At 47.8% G+C, this 14,934-nt stretch overlaps 2 protein-coding genes across 2 annotated transcripts in view; both read right to left on the reverse strand.

Annotated features, from left to right (window-relative positions):
• Ppn (proteoglycan-like sulfated glycoprotein papilin) overlaps positions 1 to 7,193 on the reverse strand; it is an 88,344-nt gene extending 81,151 nt beyond the window's left edge. Inside the window, exons 1-3 of the mRNA XM_070521234.1 lie at positions 7,132 to 7,193; positions 6,515 to 6,584; positions 3,235 to 3,425 (exon numbers count right to left, since the gene is read on the reverse strand). Of these exons, the coding sequence (XP_070377335.1) occupies positions 3,235 to 3,425; positions 6,515 to 6,584; positions 7,132 to 7,145 (275 nt within the window). The 5' untranslated portion in view covers positions 7,146 to 7,193. The remainder of the gene's footprint in view (positions 1 to 3,234; positions 3,426 to 6,514; positions 6,585 to 7,131) is intronic.
• LOC135915258 (papilin-like) overlaps positions 1 to 14,934 on the reverse strand; it is a 348,089-nt gene that overhangs the window by 206,531 nt on the left and 126,624 nt on the right. The window lies entirely within an intron of this gene.

The following is a 14,934-nucleotide window of genomic DNA, read 5'->3' on the forward strand; positions in this document are numbered from 1 at the left end:
AGTTAGAGAGATACGCAATGTTCGCACGCTTCTATAACCAGGAGCAGGTCACTCTTAATTGCGTAGGTTGCGCGAGCGCTCCATAAATGTCGAGAAACTATGTAAACGCTCAGACAGGTGGCGGCAGAGATGTTCGCGCCAGAGGGCTCTGAGGTCAAAAATTATAGCGACCGTAGTCGAGGTTAGGCGAATGCCAAAAGGAGATGACGGTCTCCAAACATTCAGCTATGATCAAAAAGTAATACCGGTACAATTCGGCAAACTTTTTTTTCCACGCTAGAAGGCTTCCAAAATATCAAAGCGCAGTACGGCACAGTCAAATTGATGGCCTCACACAATGACGTCAACAAGGCGACAAGACTTACGGGTGCAAAGGTCAAAAGGAGGCGTTACAAATTATGGTTTATCGGCTTGTTATCAACTCTTCTTGTGCGTCGAATGACTGCAGAGGAGACTGTTCCCTTGTTTGGTGTTCCCCAAAGATTCGTGCAGTTGGGGGGGGGGGGCACTCGGGTGCGCCAATTGTTGCGCTTCATGTTTACTTTTGTTCGACTTTTTTTTTACTTATCATGACCAGCACAACTCGTAGAAACGTAGAAAATGTAGTGGGCGAGGCACCCGTCAACCTCGTCAGAGCAAGGAATTAGAGCAGACAAGTACAGTACGTAACGGAGCAGAGGTAGTCAGTATAGCACAGTACGAAACAGTATTGAACACAGCCCCGCAGAAGAGAACAGTAAAAAAAAAGCACACAAAGGCACCTAGGGTTCCATCGAAAGAATGCAGGGAGAATGACAGCAGTGAAAATGAAAAAAAAAGAAGAAAAGAAAGGAACACAGTGGTCGTATAAAACTCAGAAATGCACGCCTCTTCTCCCGCAAGGTGTCTTCTTCGTTTTTAATTCCTTCTTCGAGCTGTTCCTCGCAGGCATTTGCGGTGCCCCACCGAAAGTGATGCGGTCGTCAGTGGCGCCACGACAGGGAGACAAATGCGCAGGATCCGCAACAAACGCTTGTGCCGAGGAAACGCCCAGGAATATAAGATAAGGGAAGCGTCCCGCAGTATTACTCCGCGCGCGCACGCACGCACGCACGCACGCACGCACACACGCACGCACGCACGCACGCACACACACACACACACACACACACACACACACACACACACACACACACACACACACAAATAAAAAGTAAAAAAGGACAGTAATATAGAAACGAAATGACAGCGGCGACTGCGCCTGAACAGAGACCGCAGAGCGTCATCCCTTTGCGGTGTTGCTCGCCGAAAGCGCAAATGGTGGCAGTGCAGTCACGACTGCTGGAAGCGGGCCGCACTCTGCGAGAGAGATGACGGCGGGGGAAAGCTGATGCTGCGCACGGTAATACAGCTGGAAGGAGGTGTGGGAGACTTCAGTGGAATGGGAAAAGAAAACCGCGGGGACTGGTCACACCGGATAAATGGTCGCCTCAGCCGCGGTGTTGGACGGAGGCTGCGAGGAAGACGAATAGAAGAGAGAGAGAGAGAGAGAGAAAAGGAAGTGGGGGAGGGGCGGGTAAGTGTTCAGTAGTAAGGTGGGAAAAAGACGGGAGAGATCGCCGTATGCTATAGTAACCAAACTTTCAGTACCGCAGGCAAGAGAAAGAGCCAGTAGAGACAGCTGAACCTGAAAGAATGCAGACTTAAGTCAGGAGAAGGAAACAAAAGCGAGCACGGGAAAGACAATCACAGAATCGCGTTAAAGAAAGTGAACGAAAAAGAATATGCTGAACAAAAACAATGAAACGGTGATAGATAGACGACAAACAGGTCGAGGGGAGGTACAGGGGAAAGCGGAAATAAAGAGACAACGAAAAATACAATGATAACAAAGAAGCAAAATGAGCTAAAAAAAGGTCAGTGCCCTTCCACTCAGTGAAGAAGATGACCAGCAAAGCTGTGTATGTGTGTGCCTTAATGGCGAACTGCCCCTCCGCCACGGGTCGGCCCGGCATTGCATTATCTTTGGGATCGGCCCACGTATGGGGAGTCCTTATCATCTGCTTCACCTTCGCCGCGGGTTGCGCCGGTATTGCACTATGTTCAGGATCGGCCCATGTAGGGGAGCTTTTTTTTGTTTACCAACAAACATTTCCTTGGATGGTAGAGGTATACGGCTTCGCTGTAAAAAGGAAATTCTGAGGTTTTGCGTGCCATAACCAAGGTATGAGTATGAGGCACGCCGCAGGTTGGGGACTCCGTAGGTTGGGGACTCCGTAGATTGGGGACTCCGTAGGTTGGGGACTCCGTAGGTTGGGGACTCCGGCTTAATTTTGATTACATGCCGTGCGGACAGCCCAAACTGTGAACGCCGACAAGCGTCCGAGACTCTCCCAACTGCTTAACGACCAAATAAAGAAGATCACAACGGGAAATAAATAAATTATCCAAGCATTAGAAAAACCTAAAGAACATTCAAGCGCAAGTTAGGTGAAATTTTTAATCCTTGAAAAAATAGCAACTAGAAAGAACAGCTCAATGCTTTGCACATAACCTCAACAACGCTTCCGTGAAAATATTGCGATTTGATATAAATATTATATAAATTCTATACATTAAAAATAGCAAATTGAAGAGTTATATTCAAATATAAAGCCAGTAAGCTTCCGGCGCACCTGCAAAGTCTGTATCTAAGAGCGAACTGAACGACTTGAGAGCGGCATCTTTCGGGCTGTGATTCTTGCTCAATAGAAGGGCGAAATTTAATAGTGCACAAGGACAGTTGCCCTAAAGATCTCCCGAAACTCTGCGCGCGAAACTAAAGTAAATTATCATAGAGTTAAGCTTCCTGCAGTCTCAGGACCACCAAGTGACGCACCTCACTCATATAGGAGGTCCAACTTTCAATAGCGTGCTAAGAAAGGTTGCCTAAAGCTCCCAAAAACTGTTCTCGTGCAAGCATACCCTGTCTACAGACTTAAGTCTCTGCACACTCACGTCAATAGGGTTACGCACCCCACTCGTAGGATGTGTCAAAATTTAATAGCATGTGAATTCAGAAACATTTTGTCTAAAGCTCTCAAAATTAGTTCTCACGCAAGCACATCCAAGTCGATGTACTAGCAGTCCCCATATATTAATGTCGGCCGGGTGGCTGATCTGAATCTTTGGTGTTCCACGTATCATAGAGTGCAAAGAAAGGCTGCCTAAAACTCCCCAAAATCATTCTCGTCAAATCACAGCCTGTCAACAGACCTGAAGTCCTCGCAGACTCGCGTTTGGTAGGCGACGCCTCCTCCGCAGGTCCTCGAGCAGGAACTGCTAGCCGTCCAGGGACCCCAGGGACCTGATTCTTGGTACGACCCTGGTTTTAAACCCAGCGTCACGTTTTGCTGGAAGTGGCGTAGGTGCTGGTGGTGCCGCCGCTGACGACCGTGGCGAATGAGCTGCACAGAGAGAGAAGAATGGGCATTACCCCTCTTTTTTTATTTCAATGATGGTCTGCCATCATACAGTTTCATACAATAATAACTAGAGCGAACTTTGGCACTGCGATCGTTCAGGCACCATGGGAAAAATCGTTGATGCATGGATTTGTCTGATCTTGGTGTTTTCGGCTTGAAACATAGCTGTAGCATTATTTAGTATGCTTTGTTTTTCTAAATTTCCAAGCACTCATATAAGTTTTCTAATCACAAAAAGGCGGTTATAGTCTCTGCCCACCAGCGTAATCGTTGCCAATCCTTGCATATTTAAAGCTATATTCTGGTGAACATGTTCAGTTTAACTTAAAAGTCACAAAGCCGTTCGAAGCGAGAAAAACGAAGTTGAGACTAATCCATGCCCTGCCAAGCATCTCCATGTTAGGGTGGCTACCCACAGGTGCTGCTCTGGTCACTGATGAATTCCGCCCATGCTATCAAATTCACCATCTTGCAAGTTGTGATTGACTGCAGGGCTGCTATGGCTTCTCTGATTGGTTCAAAAAGCTGCCATTGCAGAATTTGAAAACGTGCAGAATGGCACCTCATGTTGGCTGAACCACCTCATTTGCAGCTCCCGTGTAGGCACTACAGCGTCACAGTTAGCTCTAGTAATTTTTGTAGGAAACTCTACGCTTGCCATAAGACATATTGTTCGGTATGTGTTTGCACGTGCTCTACGCCAATAGTCGCTGTGCACAACTGGTTGATTGTCGGCGTATGTGTTGTGCAGGTGCAGTACCGTTATGTAGTCCTGTAGCCAGCAGTTTCTTTTTTTTTCTTGCTCTCTGCCCTCGAAGACCAACTCTGTGCCGTCCAGCAGGCCTAGGAAGCCGCCGGAGCTAAAGGGCTCATAGCCGACGCCTAGGCAGGGATATTCGCGCAGTACCCGAAAAACTCGTCGGACCTTTCAGTGTTCTTCTACTTCTTTAATATGTCCACAACTTCATTCATTCGTGCACATTCACAGTGTGTATGATACACCAGACAAAAAGAAAGCGCGCAGTTTTGTTTAAAGTTAAAAAGAATTAGAGTCCCAGCAATAGCTTGCGCCACTAATTATGATGATGATGACAATGATTATGATCTCAGAAACATACCGCTGTGGCGAATCCAGCAAAAGAGAACTCAACGGGTCTTCAACGTATCATATATATATATATATATATATATATATATATATATATATATATATATATATATATATATAGAGAGAGAGAGAGAGAGAGAGAGAGAGAGAGAGAAAATTCTGAAACCAGTCACATTGTCATGAGCAGAGGAGAAGAAGAAAGAAAAGGACAATACGAAAAGCAACGATAAGTACCGAGCAAGAAAACGAAGACGATAAGATTAATTATGCGGAAGATATACGGCAATTAAGCTTCAGTCATACAATTTTTCCATAGAACAGTAGGCATATACCTGTGACTACAACCAAGAACGGAGGCTGCCATTAACAGATGACTGAACATTCTCGTAGAAACCTTGGATAAGGCTTGTTAAAAAAAAAAACAGCTTATTTCAAGTCCCTGGAATGCCATTGTATAAGATATATATATGCAAGGTAATAGCTCCCGCTTTCTCCAGAAATCAGTTGCAACAAAGCCAAATGACCCAAACCGAATGTTTTTCTGAACGTCCCGTCCGAAGAGCTTTGAAAGCGTAGCAGCACAATTACAACATTCAGAATGCTCGTAGGCTCGCAGAGCTAATAAATGAGACCATGGGCTCATAATATACCAGGACCCGCTAAAACACTTTGGCGGCACGGCACGCAGCATTCTCTTCACAGACGAGGCAGTTTTCTATATCAAGCAGTTTTTAAACCAGCAAAATTAATGCAAATAAATTATGGGGTTTTCCACGTCAAGACCACGCTCTGATTATACGATACACGCGGGACTTCAGAAATTTAGACCATCTGGGGTTCTTTAACGTGCACCTAAATCTAAGTACACGGGTGTTTTCGCATTTCGCCTCTATCAAAATGCGGCCGCCATGGCCAGGATTCGATCCCGCACCTCGTGCTTAGCAGGCCAACACCATAGTGTCACGTGGTAGTGACGTTAAAAAACACGGTAGCAATATTGTGAAAGATAAAACTAGCTTTTATTTGGCGAACCTGTGCCCACAAAGACAGGCTACACTTAAAGCACAACGATAGCGGCGAACGCAGTCGGCGATCGTCGAAAATCTGATCAGCGGGTCCAGCGCGTCGGCTTTTATACAGCAGTCATCGAACCTTCCAGACTAATCGTTGGGACCCGCGTGCCTTCCACAAAGTTCTACACCATTTGCGTCACGCGATGAAATCAGATAACATAAGGTTCGGCGACAACAGACAGCCGGGTAGAAGCATCGATAACTTTCCAGAAACTTCGGGTACATGCAGGCGCGTCCCGCGCTGTGCGATTACATTTGTTAGGCGGCGAAACGTGGTCGCCCGATAAAGATAAGTAGACGTGTCAATATATATATATATATATATATATATATATATATATATATATATATATATATATATATATATATATATATATATATATATATATATATATATATATATATATATATATATACAGGGTGTCGCACAGTCCTGCATGGACCGTCCGGGACGACCAATCAAAGAGGCCCACTCTCTCCGGGATCAGCCCCGTTTTGATATCATCATATCCGGTATAATCCCCGAGCCGCCATCTTGTAGCGATGCCTACCGCTCGATTCTATGCCAGTCTTATCATGCACCGCTCACGTCTGGCCGGTCCCGTTGGTAACGCGGGCGGAGCGATGCTCTGGCCACTGACCAAGCACGATAAGACATTAGCATCGGGAAAGGCACCGCTACAACATAGCGGCCCATTTTACTATTTGTCTCCAGGATCAGTCCATCTAACTCGGCGAAGAACCAATTGAGCAGACACGCCAAACCCTGTGGAGGAAGGGCAAGTAATCAAGGATGATTTGTTTTACTCCAAAGTTTATGCGCTTGAAGGCATGTATCTGTTGTAGATAGATAGATGGACAGGTCAAGAGGCTGCCCTTCGGCAACTTACGTGTCTCCTGCCCTCTGCCGGCGAGTCTAGCAGCAAGAGGAACGCCGCTAGGAGCACAGCTCCCCAACTCCTGCAAATAAAGAATGAAAGAAGCTTAAAAACAACAGAAATTTTCGGGGCGGGGGGAACAGTAAATGAACAATAACACAAAACAACATCTCAGGAAAATGATACAAAGTGTAAACAGGGAATGCAAGTGAACAAGAAAATAAACCTACTACAAGGAGCCTCAAGAAGACGCCCAGCAATGTTAGTTTATATGGTGTCGGGCCTGCGATCCAGGCTTCAGGCATAAGTTGGAACAGAAACAAATACGTTGCAATGAATAAGACAAACACGGCGCGAAAAGTAGCTGCAAACTGAGAAACAACAAAGCGACGCGCACTCCAAGCACATTAACCGAGGCACGCCAACCAACGAAAAGAAAACAAACAGAAACGACGTAGAAGGAACACCTTCGTGAACACGCATTCACGGATTGCATCACGCAAGAAACAACGCAGAGGAAAAAAATGGGAGGACGCTTAAGCTTCGCCTTCAAGAGTGGAACGCGACAGCGTTCCCATCGACCCGCCAAGGGGTGTGAGACAAAGCGCTACGGCGCAGGGATCACTTACGAGGCGCCCCGCATCGGACTTTGCGCCCACCTATCACACGGAGAGCGTCGAGCAACGCAGCGTTCGGCGCGGCAACGAAATATGCGCCTGAGCAAACGGAACGAACCAAAGAACTCGGTGTCTCGGAGGGGGAAACGATCTACGCCAGCCAAACGTCGTGATCGGCAAGGGCAGAGAGATAGATAGATAGTAATCTAAAGAAAGGCACGGCGCTTGATTCTGCAACCCGCGTGGGAGCACGGCGAAGCGTCGTCAGGGGAGAGGGAGTCGGGGCAGCAACGCGCCTGGCACCGGTCCGCGCACAGCAAGGCCCAATGCGCGCATGGCACGCCACCTGTCGGGGCAGCGCCGTACATTGAGAGGAGGGGGTCTTCTGTGCTTGCCGCAAGATGTCTCTGCGTGTGCGGTAAGCGCAGAAGAAATGTAGCGGAAACGTACTTCGCTACTCGTGTAAATGCGACTTCTGTAAGTTACGTGCTCATAATTACCGATATACACCGCAGTACAACTTTCTACGGCACGTTTTTAAGGCAACACCGCGTTCACTAGAAGCGCGTTTGTACCGCTTTCAAGCATCGAACTCGTGGCTGAGTGGTAGCGTCTCCGTCTCACACTCCGGAGACCCTGGTTCGATTCCCACCCAGCCCATCTTGGAAGTTGCATTTTATTTATGAAGTGCCTGCCGTGATTTATCGCTCACGGTCAACGCCGCGGACGCCGACACCGCCGCCGACGACACCAGCTTTTCTGCGACACGAGCTCCTTAACGCTATCGCGTTAATACAACTAAACAAGATGGGAAAGATATAATCCCCGGTACGACTTTCTTTCACGGTGCGGTCGAACAGACGCACACTTAAATTTCACGCCTGTCCTCTGCGGACACACGCAATGGGTGGGGGTCGCGGAGGGTTCAAGAAGGCGATTAACTCGCGAGAGAGCATGTAAGTGTGGCGGCAAACCGCAACATGCCTCATCCTCGCGGCTTAAATTCCACCTGGTCCGACGTGACAGATGTCCTCATAATGTCAATGGCCCGCGGCTTGGCCCGCAAGCCGCGGTGGAAAATCACTGTCCTGGATGCGCACACGGCCTTGAACTTCAACAGGCTCAAGTTTTATTTATGGCCGACTAATGGGGACACCAAAGACTTGAAAAATTATAGACCGATCAGCTTACTGTCCGTTGCCTACAAACTATTCACTAAGGTAATCGCAAATAGAATCAGGAACACCTTAGACTTCTGTCAAGCAAAGTACCAGGCAGGATTCCGTAAAGGCTACTCAACAATAGATCATATTCACACTATCAATCAGGTGATAGAGAAATGTGCGCAATGTAACCAACCCTTATATATAGCTTTCATTGATTAAGAGAAAGCGTTTGATTCTGTCGAAACTTCAGCAGTCATGGAGGCATTACGGAATCAGGGTGTAGACGAGCCGTATGTAAAAATACTGAAAGATATCTATAGCGGCTCCACAGCCACCGTAGTCCTCCATAAAGAAAGCAACAAAATCCCAATAAAGAAAGCCGTCAGACAGGGAGATACGATCTCTCCAATACTATTCACAGCGTGTTTACAGGAGGTATTCAGAGACCTGGATTGGGAAGAATTGGGGATAAAAGTTGATGGAGAATACCTTAGTAACTTGCGATTCGCTGATGATATTGCCTTGCTTAGTAACTCAGGGGACCAATTGCAATGCATGCTCACTGACCTGGAGAGGCAAAGCAGAAGAGTGGGTTTAAAAATTAATCTGCAGAAAACTAAAGTAATGTTTAACAGTCTCGGAAGAGAAGAGCAATTTACAATAGGCAGCGAGGCACTGGAAGTAGTAAGGGAATACATCTATATAGGGCAGGTAGTGACGGCAGATCCGGATCATGAGACAGAAATAATCAGAAGAATAAGAATGGGCTGGGGTGCGTTTGGCAGGCATTCTCAGATCATGAACAGCAGGTTGCCATTATCCCTCAAGAGGAAAGTGTATAATAGCTGAGTCTTACCAGTACTCACCTACGGGGCAGAAACCTGGCGGCTTACGAAAAGCGTTCTACTCAAATTGAGGACGACGCAACGAGCTATGGAAAGAAGAATGGTAGGTGTAACGTTAAGGGATAAGAAAAGAGCAGATTGGGTAAGGGAACAAACGCGAGTTAATGACATCTTAGTTGAAATCAAGAAAAAGAAATGGGCATGGGCAGGACATGTAATGAGGAGGGAGGATAACCGATGGTCATTAAGGGTTACGGACTGGATCCCAAGGGAAGGGAAGCGTAGCAGGGGGCGGCAGAAAGTTAGGTGGGCGGATGAGATTAAGAAGTTTGCAGGGACGGCATGGCCACAATTAGTACATGACCGGGGTTGTTGGAGAAGTATGGGAGAGGCCTTTGCCCTGCAGTGGGCGCAACCAGGCTGATGATGATGATGATGATGAAGCATCGAGATTGAAACAAACAAAGAAGAAACACACCCCCGCTGCTTTCAGCGATATTAATAATGACAGATTATTCCCGTCAGAGAGAAACGCAGTTTTGCTTTCGAGAATAAAAGTTTACTTTCGGTGCGCGCGAAAGACGCTGAAGCAAGACTCTGAAACAAACGTCGTTTTTTGGAGCTCTTGAGAAACATACAACCACTGAGGAAATGAAGAACCGGGAAGGAGCGTTACGTAGCGAAATTGAAGGCAAGAAAAAAAGTGCTGCCCAGCAAGAGATTTTGTCGCGGTAGGTTTTAGTGTCTTCCGCCCCCGCGCTGAGCGCACGCTCTTCTGAAAGGACAATGTGCGCGGCAGCAACGTGCGCGGCTACCACGCTCACACTTTGTAACTAGGGCGATAAATGCATGCGTTGCAATAAACGACCGAAGTTGCGCAAGCACATAGGGAAAAAATGTGCCCAGTGACGAACAATGGTTCGGGTGCTCGTAGATTAAAGCCTGCCAGGAACCAAGACTATTGGGCCGAGCCCACCGAGTGCAGGGTCACGTGCTGGGCCGACTCTTAGAGCAAATAGCTTTCTTTTGCCTCCTTCGCTCGTCTTCAGAGTTCGTCGTTGGTCGAACTCGACAAGGAAAACTGTCCGTCCGTCATTTCGTTCGTTCGTTCGTTCGTTCGTTCGTTCGTTCGTTCGTTCGTTCGTTCGTTCGTTCGTTCGTTCGTTCGTTCGTTCGTTCGTTCGTTCGTTCGTTCGTTCGTTCGTTCGTTCGTTCGTTCGTTCGTTCGTTCGTTCGTTCGTTCGTTCGTTCGTTCGTTCGTTCGTTCGTTCGTTCGTTCGTTCGTTCGTTCGTTCGTTCGTTCGTTCGTTCGTTCGTTCGTTCGTTCGTTCGTTCGTTCGTTCGTTCGTTCGTTCGTTCGTTCGTTCGTTCGTTCGTTCGTTCGTTCGTTCGTTCGTTCGTTCGTTCGTTCGTTCGTTCGTTCGTTCGTTCGTTCGTTCGTTCGTTCGTTCGTTCGTTCGTTCGTTCGTTCGTTCGTTCGTTCGTTCGTTCGTTCGTTCGTTCGTTCGTTCGTTCGTTCGTTCGTTCGTTCGTTCGTTCGTTCGTTCGTTCGTTCGTTCGTTCGTTCGTTCGTTCGTTCGTTCGTTCGTTCGTTCGTTCGTTCGTTCGTTCGTTCGTTCGTTCGTTCGTTCGTTCGTTCGTTCGTTCGTTCGTTCGTTCGTTCGTTCGTTCGTTCGTTCGTTCGTTCGTTCGTTCGTTCGTTCGTTCGTTCGTTCGTTCGTTCGTTCGTTCGTTCGTTCGTTCGTTCGTTCGTTCGTTCGTTCGTTCGTTCGTTCGTTCGTTCGTTCGTTCGTTCGTTCGTTCGTTCGTTCGTTCGTTCGTTCGTTCGTTCGTTCGTTCGTTCGTTCGTTCGTTCGTTCGTTCGTTCGTTCGTTCGTTCGTTCGTTCGTTCGTTCGTTCGTTCGTTCGTTCGTTCGTTCGTTCGTTCGTTCGTTCGTTCGTTCGTTCGTTCGTTCGTTCGTTCGTTCGTTCGTTCGTTCGTTCGTTCGTTCGTTCGTTCGTTCGTTCGTTCGTTCGTTCGTTCGTTCGTTCGTTCGTTCGTTCTATTCGCTTACTTTAGCGACCGTCGTCGATGGTTTCTGCACAATTCCTTAAGAGAGAATAGGTGAGGGGCCTTGCAAAGAGTTGGCTTGCGAAGGCTGACTTCTTGACGTAATGCTCCCTACCCAGTTTAATTATTACCTTTGCCGATTCATATAGACCATAGCGAGAACTATAGACCCCCACAGCAAAGAAACACGCACACGCTTAATCAAGAGTATACTGTGGCCACGTTTTCTGCGACCGACAGTCTGACTTTTCTCCTCTGTCATGCATAGAGTTCCAATGCCCTGGGCAATGAAGAGAACCCTCGCACTAAACATTAAGAGGTCTGGGGGCGAAATGCGAAAACACCCGTGTACTTAGATTTAGGTGCACGTTAAAGAACCCGAGGTGGTTCAAATTTCTGCAGTTCCCCACTACGGCGTGCCTCATAAAGAAAGTTGTTTTGGCAAGTAAAACTCCATAATTAAATTTATTTCATTTAGGTCTGGAGCCTCGGGAGGTACCGCGGGAATCGAACTACACAGCCCCGCCACGTAAAGTCGCAGCGTATAGCCAGTAAACGTTTGACAAAGACATGCAAACGGCGATGTCCTCCGAGTGGTTCATTTGTGACTGAGACAACTTATGCGAAAAAAGACATTGATCCAGCCAGAGGTAACAACACAAAGAGAAATCACAAGAAAACAAAACAAAATCCACAAGCCCTTCTACATAAGCAAATATGCGGGGTTCGTTCTCCCTGAGCGCCGTTCTGTCGGTTAGGAAGTCCTTGACGACTGGGGGAGTTGAGGAGCGACACCTTCTCCACACTGTGTAAAGGCACACGCCAAGGCTCCGTGATATCACCCGTGCTATTTAATGTGGCGATGATCGGCCTGGCAAAACGACTCGGCGAGATTCAAGGCATCCAACACGCGATGTACGCGGACGACGTCACGGTTTGGGTCACGCAAGGTTCACTGGGACAAAAACAAGAGAAGCTACAACAGGCTGCGCGCTGTGTCGAAAAGTACACCAGAGAGAGGGGACTGGTATGCTCCACAGAAAAATCTTAATTACTGAGAGTAGCTAGACACCCCACCCAAGCAACGCTGGAAGTAACGCTTGATGGTCAAAACATCCCGGAAAAGAATATGATCAAAATCCTGGGCATGTGGCTACAGGGCAGCAGAAAATGCAGCCACACCATCAGCCTGCTGAGCAAAGTGACGGAGCAGGTGGGCCGGGTGATCAACAGGGTCTCCCAAAAAAGATACGGCATGAAAGAAGAAGACACACTCAAACTCGTCAGCAGCCTAGTCGTCAGCCGAGTCATCTACTCGCTACCGTACCACGCGATGACCAAAGGAGAGAGGGAACAGGCGGACACGATAATCAGGAAAGCATACAAGATGGCTCTCCATCTGCCAAAAAACACTTCAAACGGAAAACTGCTCCAACTGGGCATCAGCAACACTTTCAGTGAAGTGGCGGAAGCCCTGCTTGAAACGCAAAAAGCCAGACTCAAAAGCACCCCTGCAGGGAGAGCGCTCCTGACTAGGCTGGGACGGGACACGAGTGGACACGTAGATAGATACGCAGACGTGCCCGACTGCTTAAGAAAAACAATGAGCGTTAGGCCAGTACCTAAGAACATGGACCCCAACCTCCACGAGAGCAGAAGGCAGGCGCGAGCCGAATACGTGGAAAAGACACTAGCGCTACTAGAGAACACGGTGTACACGGATGCTGCTACGTACCCACGAGAAGGGAAGCGCACGGCCACGGCGGTGGTGGTGGACGGCGACGGGAATCTGATCACATGTGCGACGGCAAAGGTAGCCGACACAGCGGAGGCCGAAGAAATTGCCGTGGCGCTGGCGGCAGTAGAAGGATATAGGACAGGCAGGCCTCTAAACATCTTAACAGACTCGAAGGAAGCGTGCAGAAATTACACGAGGGGCAGGATTAACAAAGCCACCCTCAGAATTATTGGCGGAGCCAACTTCGCCGAGAGGAACGTTACGCACAAGTTAATTTGGATTCCGGCCCACGCAGGCATAGAGGGTAACGAAAGGGCAGACAGCCTAGCTCGAGAGACCACGTTCCGAGCAGAGCAGTCGCGCGCCCCGGAGTATCACCCACACGCTTGTGAGGGAGGATACACAGAAATCTTAAACTTATACAGAGGGACGAGAGCCAAATATCCCCCACCGCACAAAGCTCTAACGCAGGAGGAAGCAACGAGTTGGCGCAGATTGCAGACAAACTCCTTCCCAAATTTATATGCATCCTAAACAAAATGTACCCAACACAATACAGCGACACCTGCCCACGGTGCGGGGCCACACCCACACTATACCATGTCACATGGGAATGTAAACACAATAAATCATTCCACCAACACAATAACCCGAGTGCGGAGCAATGGGAGAGTCGGCTTACCAGCTGCGAGCTCACGGCCCAAAGGGCCTTAGTGCAGCACGCTAGTGAGGTAGCTAGACTCAGTGGAGCCCTGGAATAGGGGCCTACCCTTGCTGGAAGAGGCTCCAAGTCGCCGGCCCCCAAGACGACCGAGACCTCGACACGCTAAATCCTTGAAGGAACCAAATAAAGTTTCTCTCTCTCTCTCTCTCTCTCTCTCTCTCTCTCTCTCTCTCTCTCTCTCTCTCTCTCTGAGCGCAGTGAATGCAAAGCTCACACTCGTATCACCCAGTTCTTTGGAGGCTTCAGCGTCAATAACCTCACGCGTAGGACGGTTATTACTTTGTACAATTCTGCAACTATCAAGGTTGACAAGCAGACGTCTTAAAGGTGTAGAGCGAAGTTTCTTTTCTTTTTATTTTTCCCACTGTATCAACTTTCTCTTAAGCCGTCCTTTATGCAACAGTTGGCTTGTCCAATTTTACTGTTAGATTACAGCGAAAAACAACTCACCACTCCTTCAGCACAATAAAAAGACGCACATGAGTGGCTTTTCTCATAACCACTATGCACAAGAGAATTCACATTCGTAACCTTGCACAGTTTTGCAATAAGTTAGTTCTTACAAGTTGGTTTAATCTCTTCCTTTGCAAGTTTAGTGTTTTATGCATAATTGCTACAGTTTGCAAGTTTCGTAACTTTACTCACCGTCTGCATCTAGTTCGCGCTATGGTTTACAAAAGGCTGCATTACAAACTCGCCAAAACTGTGTTGGCGTTTTCCTGTGGATGGCTTTCACGGGGCCACCCAAACATTGTGTAGAGGACCGTTCGAAAGAAGGCTTCGAGTACCACCAGGAACACCGACACTTGGCAGGGTGACGACACTGTCGATGACCGACTACGTCATTCAGCCGTCGACAATGACGTGGACGAAAATGACGACATCACAACGCAAAGCAACGTCATGAGACTGATGGAGTGTCTACTACAGCACTGTTTCGCACAAATAGATTTGTGCAAAATATTACACGAGAGAACTCTGGCGCTACGATCATTCGGCTACCATGAAAATCACTGGTAGTACATTGATTTGTCTTTTATTCGTACTTGTGGCTTCAAACGTTCTCGTGCCGTTATTTATTGCGCTCTACATTTCTAAATGCCCTAGTGCTCGTATTTTTTCTAAATACAACAGAGCAATTAATATCTGCGCGCCTGCGTAATCATTGCATTGTATTATCGATTTGCAAAATAAACGAAGTCGTTCCAAAAGAAAGATGGAATTCACGCAAATCCACACACTTCCTGTCGTTCCCACGTTGGGGTGACAGTCTGGACCGCAGTTCCGGACAT

Source organism: Dermacentor albipictus, chromosome 7 (assembly GCF_038994185.2).
Source record: "Dermacentor albipictus isolate Rhodes 1998 colony chromosome 7, USDA_Dalb.pri_finalv2, whole genome shotgun sequence".
Classification (NCBI taxonomy): Eukaryota; Metazoa; Arthropoda; class Arachnida; order Ixodida; family Ixodidae; genus Dermacentor; species Dermacentor albipictus.